The 8,424-nt window shown below is 59.0% G+C and overlaps 1 protein-coding gene across 3 annotated transcripts; it reads right to left on the bottom strand.

Annotated features, from left to right (window-relative positions):
- Nucleotides 1-322: 322 nt before the first annotated feature.
- On the bottom strand, nucleotides 323-7,505 carry CNP (2',3'-cyclic nucleotide 3' phosphodiesterase). 3 transcript variants are annotated; one of them, XM_055317656.1, is made up of 4 exons: nucleotides 7,363-7,505; nucleotides 5,552-6,221; nucleotides 3,200-3,339; nucleotides 323-1,794 (listed from the first exon to the last, which is right to left on the bottom strand). In XM_055317656.1, the coding sequence occupies exons 1-4, from the start codon at nucleotides 7,363-7,365 to the stop codon at nucleotides 1,345-1,347; spliced, it is 1,263 nt and encodes a 420-aa protein (XP_055173631.1). In that variant the 5' UTR covers nucleotides 7,366-7,505; the 3' UTR covers nucleotides 323-1,344. The 3 variants fall into 3 exon arrangements, with proteins under 3 accessions (XP_055173631.1, XP_055173649.1, XP_055173640.1); XM_055317674.1 differs by lacking the exon at nucleotides 7,363-7,505 and adding an exon at nucleotides 7,195-7,245; XM_055317665.1 differs by lacking the exon at nucleotides 7,363-7,505 and adding an exon at nucleotides 6,993-7,015.
- Between the last annotated feature and the right edge of the window lie 919 nt (nucleotides 7,506-8,424).

Below are 8,424 nucleotides of genomic sequence, written 5' to 3' on the forward strand. Positions count from 1 at the left end.
CAGTCCCTCTGATTGTTTGGGGCTGGCACACCTGTGGGTCTTTTGCCTCAGTTAATGGGGGACGACAGGCTCTGCTCCACGTCCCTCAGACCCAGACACCCCCCACTTTGTGTGCATCTAAGATCAGCCGCTCTCCTTTCTGCCGCCTCATGAAAGCCAACACTGTTCAGCTGCCCAAGCTCACCACAGCTGTGCCCAGCCAGCAGAGGGGAGACAGGACCGATGGCCCCAAGCTGCGGGACAAAGCCGGTCCTGATACACCAGCCCTGGCCCCAGGGAAGACTGAGCTGGGCACAGAAGGGTGAGAGAGACTGCACACGGCCAGGATTAACACGGTTTATTTCACGGTCAGTCTTATAAGTCACTGAGGTTGGGCAAAGCCAGGATAGTAACTTAAATCTCAAGCACTTTCGTCCAGTGACAACCCGATTAGCAAGGCCCTGTTACTGAGCAGGGGGGCAGTGGAAGGCACCCCAGAAACCACAGCACATGTACCATGTTAAAAACCCCTTCCCAGAGGCACTAGCTGGGGCATGGCCCTCACCAGCCAGAGGGCCACTCTGTTGGCGCTTGGTCCCCACCCACTGGCCCCCTGTGGAGGAGGCAAGCTGGACACAGCAGACAGCAAGATGGGAGCTTCCCCACCGAGGTACTTGCTCTGGCCTCCATTTTCCCATCCTGATGACACAGCCACACCACTGCACAGGATGGCCAGCCTGTCCCCTGCCTGGGGCGAGACCAACAGCCAACTGGGATGTGGCTGTTGCTTATTCTTTTCTTCCCTACTTGTCAAACTATTCCCTAGTTATAGTGTGGATGAGGAGGGGACAGGCACTTAGGACTAAAGGTGGGATGAACCCCCCCCCCCTTTTCTACCCTGGTAAGAAGCCCCAGCCTACATGGGGCTGTAATGATTAAGATCCAGGGTCAAAGCCCAGGGATCCCTCCCACCCTCTCCAGTTCCCATGGCCGCAGTGACCACCCTGTGGGGACATGCAGCTCTGGGGCATCTCTCTGCGCTAGCCAGCTTGGGGCAGGGGCACCTGGGACAGGCAGCAGGGCTCGGGGTAGTGGCTGCGGCTCCAGGCCCAGGCTGGCTCAGCCTTGTCAGCTTCGCTCTGGGTTCCTGAATGGCGTTCCCCCACACCCCTCTAATGTTGAAAGCTTGGGTGTTAAGAGGGGACAAGGGTGGGCAGGAGAAGCTACAAGTTTTTAAAAAGTTATGGAAAGGTTAACTCTGAGTAAAAAAAAAAAAAATTTTTTTCCTAAAGATCAAGCAGAAGGCATGCTTCCCTCTCCCCCCACTTCTCTTCTAGACAGGGGGGCTGACAGTGGCAAGAACACTCAGATGATCGTGCAGGACTGCAAGGCGCCTCCCTTGCGGCTGCCGTGCGTGGGCACAGGTTTGCCCTTCCCGTAGTACCCCGTGAAGATGGCCCTGACCTCTAGCTTCTTGGCCAGGCTCAGCAGCCAGCGCCCATTGCCCAAGGAGTAGAGTTTGCCCCGGTTTAGCTCACCCACCTCCTCACCTCGGCTGCCCCCCTTCTCCTGCCGCACAATCTCCAGGAGGTCAATGCCCGTCTGCACGGGCTCCACGTCACCCGCACAGCCGAGGGTGATGTGAGCCCGGCTTCCCCGGGGCAGGCTGTCGGAAGGGGACAGCTTGTCCACGTCATTTGGCCACAATGGCAGCTCCTGCTCGCTCAGCTCCACCCGGGCTCCAGCAGTCTTGGGTGTCACAAAGAGGGCAGTGATGGTCAGCATGAAGGCCTTGCAGTAAGATTTCTTCACCACCTGCAGGGACAGAATAACAGCCCTAAGCTAGAAGTGTAGCCCCTGGAGCAGACAGTTGACCAAGAGTGGGCTTAGCAGAGGTGGACACCACTGAGTAGAATGCTCGGGTAAAAGCTGCGCACAGCCTGTGTTGTGAGAGGACATCTCTCTGCTGCCCCCATCAGGCTGATGTGAGAAAGTGGAGGTGCCAATGGTGCTGGACACCGGGAGTTGAAAGCCAGGCTTCCTGAACTCATCCTGGCTCCCCACCTAGTAGCTGCAGGGCTCCGAGCAAGCCACTTAACCTCTCTGCATTGGCTCATTACACAGGGGTGATACTAGAACCTACCCCAGTGTCTGGATGAAATGAGTGTCTGGGTGAAGATTCTAGAACAGTGACAGGCACGTGACAAGTGCTACTGTCATTACTACTCAGCTCAGCCTGGTAAAAGCCACCATAGAGCCCAGGCAATATCCCAGACGACAAGCTGAGGCCAGAAATAAGTGCCTCTGATCAAAATCCACCTTGTACACCTTGGTTTACATCAGCTCACACTAATCAGATCCAATTAAATCTGATTTTCTGAGAAAGACCATCTCTCCCAACCAACCATAAAAGTGTCTCTATTTTTGCTCACAATCCCTTGTGCCGGGTGCCTAACAGGTGCTTAAAAAGTACTGCTGGGCACACAGATGGTTGAGATGGTAGCGGCCAGTGTTACATAGTCCCTCATGCAGCTACGCTAGGTGCCATGAATACTACAATAAAGACAAACTAAAAAATGCAAGTGGGGGAAACCAATGAACAATCAATAAAACGGCCCTGCATTAACCTAGCAGACAAGTGGGGGAGACAGGTGGAGAGCTGGAGGAAGGCCTGGCTGAGAAGGCCACACCCCGGAAAGCTGGAGACCAGTGCGCACCCAGGCCACATGCCTGCTGCTTAAGAAGCATGCATCAGAGGCAGCAGGCAGGAGAGAATGGCTGAGTGGGAGGGAAAAGCGTGGCACCCCGAAGCCAAGAAGCCTCACTATCCCTCAATGCGCCCTACTCCAAGGCAAGGCCAGGCCTGGGACCCGGGGACAGGGCCCTCAGAGCACCAGGTTCCCTGGGGAACTCAACACAGGCTTGGAGAAGCCAGAGCAGGAGCCTGCTGCCCACCCTCCGCCTGCAGATGTGAAAGGCACTGGTGGCCAGGCCTTGGGGGCGAATGCACAGGCTGGTGGCAGTACTGGGGGTGGTGGCGGGTAGAAAGGGCAGCTGACCATCTGCGCAGCAGAGCCTATGGAGAGGCGAGCTGGAGCAGGAGATGCCATTTTTTCCTGGGAGGCTGTCTTGTGTCTGGGCCCTGCCGTGAGCCAGCCCCCATCTCCAGAAGACCCTGCCCTCGCCCCACCTCAGCCAGGTGTCCCCGGGGAGCACTCACATCCTGCTGGGCATACTCGTCTGCCCCGGCAGCCTTCCCGTAGTCACAGAACTTGGTTGTGCAGTGCAGCACGCCTGGGGGTCTCTTCCCAAAGTAGGTGACCAGCTCAATCTTCTCTCTGGGCTCATCCCCAGAGACAACTGCAGGGGGAGAGAGTGGGGCCGTCAGGGCAGGAGAGCAGGGGCTACCAGCCCAATACCACTCACCAAGACAACGGGGACTCCAAGGAAAAAAAAAACGACATCAAGCCTGAGTTCTCCAGCAATCCACCATAATTCACTCCTTCATTAGTTGGTCAAACCAACAGCCACATCAGAGTTACGAAAAGGCCTCTCAATTCCCTGGTTTCACGACTTGGAGATTTTTACGCCTCTTTTCCGGACTTGAGAACTAAGGCACTCGTACCCAGAGAATAGGCAGCTCAGGCCAAGGGAATTTCGGCTTTATTAGCTACATATCTAGAAGAGGGAAGCGAGTCATGAAAAATGGGGTAGAAAGGCCTAAGGCTGTTGGAGCCATTGTGGTAGGATGGAAGGAGTCAGGAAGTGACATTCCAGCCCACTTACAAGTCCTTTGGCCTGGGGCAGGTGACCGACACATCTGTCAATCAAGTACCATTAGGGTGACCACACACCCATGTTCCCAGGGTCCCCGTGGGAACCTAGGAGTGCCCCCTTTCACTCGGGCCTAACAGGACGAGAAGTTAACCCGGTCACTGTGACACGTACCTTTCAAGCCTGTCTGGTGGGCTGAGAGCCTACCAAGGGCCCAGAGTAGGAAGGGTCTTGGAATGTAACGAGAGGGTACTACATGGCGAGACCTGAAGTATCCATGACTTCAACTGCCTGGCTCCAGGCCTGTGGCCAGTTTGAGTCACTAGATCTGTCCTCTTTACTCTCAGAGTTGAGTCCCTAGGAGGATGTCACTCACCCTCCACGGCGGAGGGAGAGTCTGCTCTGAGAGCAAGCCCATTACATTTCTCCTGTTGTGTCCTAGGCAGGAAAGGGTTGCAATTTTTAATGGTAAAGGCAGCTTCAAAAGGCAGTCACCCCACAAGGCAGAGCCACCAGCTCTAACCCAGAGCCCTGCCCGTAGGGTGCTTTTCTGCCAAGAAATTCCAGGTACAGGGCTCACGCCTGGACAACGTCACTGCAGTAGTCACAGCTCCCTGGTTTCCCAGCATTCCAGCTTTAGTGGCCAACAAGAGTTCTCTGAGCACATATCCAGGCACAAATTTTGCCCCTGAGCCACACAGGAATATGGGTGGGGATACTGCAAGTAGGAGGATAATCTGAAAGTTGTTAAAGGAATAGATGGATTAGTGGATGACATACCCCTAAGAAGCCACTATAGGACAGTAAAGGCCACCAAACCTTATCCCAAACCTACCCTATGCACTAACTCAAACTGCCCTTGTCAGGAGAGGTCCAACCCAATTTGGGGAGGACCCTGCTAGAGTTGACAGCGTCCAGGGCTCTCGCTGTGGCCCTGGGCAGATCCCATACCCCTTCTCAGTGTTTTCCCATCTGAAAATGAGGGGCCTGGACCAGGTGGGAAGCTGTTCTCTGGAGCTCTAGGAGGCCACAGGAGGTGCACTGGCAGTCTGAGACCTGGGACCCATACCCAGGGAAGTCCCAATACTCCTAGCTCTGACTATTTTGCAGCTTAAGATTCTGTGGAATTTTTTTTAAGTTATTTTAATTAACTTATTTATTTAAGAGAGCGAGGTAGGGAATGGTGGAGGGAGAGGAGAGAGAATCTTAAGCATGCTCCACGCCCAACACGGAGCCCCACGCAGAGGTCCATCTCACCATCCCAAGATCATGACCTGAGCCAAAGCCAAGAGTTGGATTAAGCCACCCAGATGCCCATTAAGTTTATTTTTTTTAAACTACTCTTTATGCCTGACATGGGGCTGGAACTGACAACCCCAAGATCAGGCTCTACCCACTAGGCCGGCTGGGTGCCCCTCTGGAATACTTCATTTCAGAAAGATGGCTCTGGGCTAAACACAAGCTAGACACACGGCACCAGGTTCTTCCTCTCAGGTTGTATGAAACACGGACACGCTTCCTGTGATGCCAGGAATGTGTTTTCCCCCCTGACCCCAGAGACAGTGCTCTCCATCCAGCGGGGCAGGGTGGCGCGGAGGAGGGGAGCCCTGGGAAGCACCTCTCCCCACGTCCCCCTGCGCCTCCACCTCCACCGTGAGGCAGCTCTGGCTCGCCCCAGGTGGGCCTCCACCTGCCGGCCACGCTGTGAGAACGGCCAGTCCCGGGCGCACAGACGAGGGGGGCTTAGGGATGAGGCCGACCCTCTGTGCCCTCCCCGGGCCCCGGCCCCACCACCTACAGTGTCGCAGCTCCTTCTTGAAGGCCTTGTGATTCCCCAGCTCCTCCAGGAAGGCCTGGCCGGCTTTGCGGAGGCTCTCGGAACTCTTCTTGGTCAGGAACCAGCCGAAGTAGAGCGGCAGGAAGTCCTTCTCCAGCCCCGGCTTCAGCTTCTTGAGCTCGTCGGCCGACAGCTGCCACTGGTTCTTCTCCTTGAGCTGGGCGCAGTCCAGCCGCCACGCCGTCTTGGGCTCCACCAGCACCACCTGGTACTGGTACTGGTCGGCCAGCTCGAAGAGCTGCTCCAGCCGCTCCCGCTCGTGGTTGGTGTCATCCAGCACCAGGACCCGGACGTCCCGGCGGCAGTAGGCGGCCAGGTCCTCGTCCAGCCGCTTGTACTCCTCAGAGAAGTCTCCTCGCGCGCCGGGGGTGATCTTGTAAGCGTCGGCGGACACCATCTTGGTGCCATCTCGGTACCTGTCCACGATGACGTGGGCCAGGGTGGACTTGCCGCTCCCCGGCAGGCCGCGCAAGATGAAGAGCGTCTTGCACTCTTGCAGCGTGGCCACCGTCTCCTCGTCCTGCAGGAAAGGAAACTGCAGCTCAGGCTTGTCCTTGGCCCCCGAGGATGACATTTTGCGGAAGAAGATCTTGGGCAGGAACGCGTGGCTCTTTCGGGAGAAGCTTCTGTTCTGTGTGAGGAGGGGATGGGCAGGTGTCAGCCAGCTCACTGGAGGCCACCCCACTGGTGTTGCCCCCTTGACTCCGGCCTCCCAGCCCTGAGTTATAGGCGCCCCCGGAGCTGTGGGCGCCTTCCCAAGCCAAGGAGCCGACCCTCTCCTCTGTCCTGTGGGGCCGCCAGCTGCTCCTGGTCGCAGAGGAGGGAGGGGAGACCTCCTGGGAGCCTTCCTAAACTCTGAACTGCCCCTGCTCAGAGCTGTAGCTTCAAGGGTCCCCCACTGCTGCCACCTCTCAAGGGAAAGCGCGCTGCAAGCGCATGCCTGTGGTTCTGGGAGCGGACCCTAACTTTAGATTCTTGGCGCCTATTAAGGATGACCTCTTTGGAGGTGGGGCTGCTACGTCTGGGCGAAGCCACAGCTGCCTGGGCTCTGGGTGTGCAGAGGACGGTGCGGGTGGAGGAGGGTTACCCAAAGACTGCCTCCCCTCCCCCAACAAGGGCAGGGACAGATAATACTCTCTTGTCTGGGATGGGGGGGGACAATGGTCCCACAGAAGGGCTGGTGGGGGGCAGGGCGGGAGAGCGCCGGACAAAGGGCCTCATTCACCACGCCTGCCACCTCCTCCTCCGCCCCCGGCCCCCCACAAAGTCGCGGTCTTTGTGCCTGCCCCAGGCCCAGGCCCGGGCGGCCCAGGGCACCTGCGTCCCGCTCCGCCCCACCGCTCTGCTGTGTGTCCGCGGCACCTCTCGGAGCCACGTGCTCTCCCGCCCTAGGTGACCACACCTGTTGCGGGAAGCGGTCGTCCCGGCAGCACGCGCAGCGCCGCGCTGGCTTTTCCCCGACGGGGCCCTGGCGCGGGAGGCGGCGAGGGGTGCCCGCCCCGCCCTACCCCGCCCCGGACCCGGCGGGCCGAGCTCCCGGGCGCCCGGCCCTGCCCTCCTCCAGCGGCCGTGCCCGCTCCCCGCTCCGCCCGGGCCTGCCCTACCTCAGGCGGCACCCGACGCCCCGGAGAGCCAGGGCTCCGCTCCGGAACCTCGGGTCCTCATTTGCATATGCCACTTCCTCCCGAAAATCCCCCCGAACTCCCGTCTTCCGTGGGGGTGCTTCCCCGGCCCGCCGCCCTGCGCCCGCTCACCCCGCTCACCCCGCTCACCATGATGAGGGGGCGCCGCCGCGGCCTCCTCGGCAGGCACTAGCTCTCCGGGGCCGCCCGCCTGCGCGGAGGGACACGGAGCCCAGCGGTGGCGCGACCCCCCGCGGGGCCGCCTTACATAGCCCGGGGGCGGGGACGCGGCGCGCGGCGGGGCGGGGGCGGGGCGGGCGCGGGCCCCTCGGCGCAGGCGCGACGAATCGAAACCCGAAACTGACCTGGCCCGGGGCGCGCGAGGCGGGGGGGGGGGGGGGGGCGTGTCCCGCCCGGGCCGCCAGCGAGCCCCGCAGAGTTCCCCGGGAACCCTAGACAAGACGCAGGCGGCCCCATTTCTCCCGCCCCGCGTCGGGGCTGGGATGGGGCCAGGGAGGCGGGGTCATGCAAGGTCAGATCCTGTCTTTATTTAAAATTTTGATATTCATCATGGGGTTTTTTGCGTGGTGTCTTTTACAAAATCACGTTAAATGTTGCACGTTATATGTTGCTTACTGAGTTTCTTGGTGCCCCGTGAAACGGTGCATCTGACATGCCTCACTCGCCTGTTGGTCGGAGCCCGGTCCCTAGCGAGGCAACGAACTTCAGTCCTAACCGTTCCTTCCAGGGACTGAAGATAGAGTAGCCGGGATGGACAGATGAATAATGTAGTAAAATCCTAGCTCATCGTCTGCGGCACCTGTTGAGCCAGCACGTCCTCTGCGAAGCCACCGAAAGGTCGGTTGGATTTTGGAGAGCGTCCCGCGTACCAAGTGCTGTGCTAAGCACTCATAGGAGCCTCCCACCAACCCCGGAGGTAGATACCCATTCTGCAGAGGACGAAACCCGCTGGCTTGCGGAGCCCCTTTACTTGACTGTACCGCCCGAGGTGCCGCAGGAAGGTCCTTGCCGCCACTCCCACTGCGGACGCTCCCTCTTCTGGGACAGGAGCTTTCTTCCTCTGGGCTGCTGGAGCGCAATGCCCCTGTGAGTGCCAGCATTCATGTCACTGGGCCTCCCAGGCTTCGGCGTGTTGTCCCATCATCATTTCTTCCATAAAGCCCCCCACCGTGCCCTGACCACAGCAGACAC

The sequence above is a fragment of the Nyctereutes procyonoides genome, unplaced genomic scaffold, assembly GCF_905146905.1.
Source record: "Nyctereutes procyonoides isolate TBG_1078 unplaced genomic scaffold, NYPRO_anot_genome, whole genome shotgun sequence".
Lineage (NCBI taxonomy): Eukaryota > Metazoa > Chordata > Mammalia > Carnivora > Canidae > Nyctereutes > Nyctereutes procyonoides.

Excerpts from the sequence above, each read along its gene's own strand:
- CNP (XM_055317656.1), bottom strand. Across the intron at positions 3,340-5,551 it reads CAAGAAGGAGCTGCGACACT|TTGTCTCTGGGGATGAGCCC; the intron begins GTAGGTGGTGGG and ends CTCCCCCTGCAG. Across the intron at positions 1,795-3,199 it reads ACGAGTATGCCCAGCAGGAT|GTGGTGAAGAAATCTTACTG; the intron begins GTGAGTGCTCCC and ends CTGTCCCTGCAG.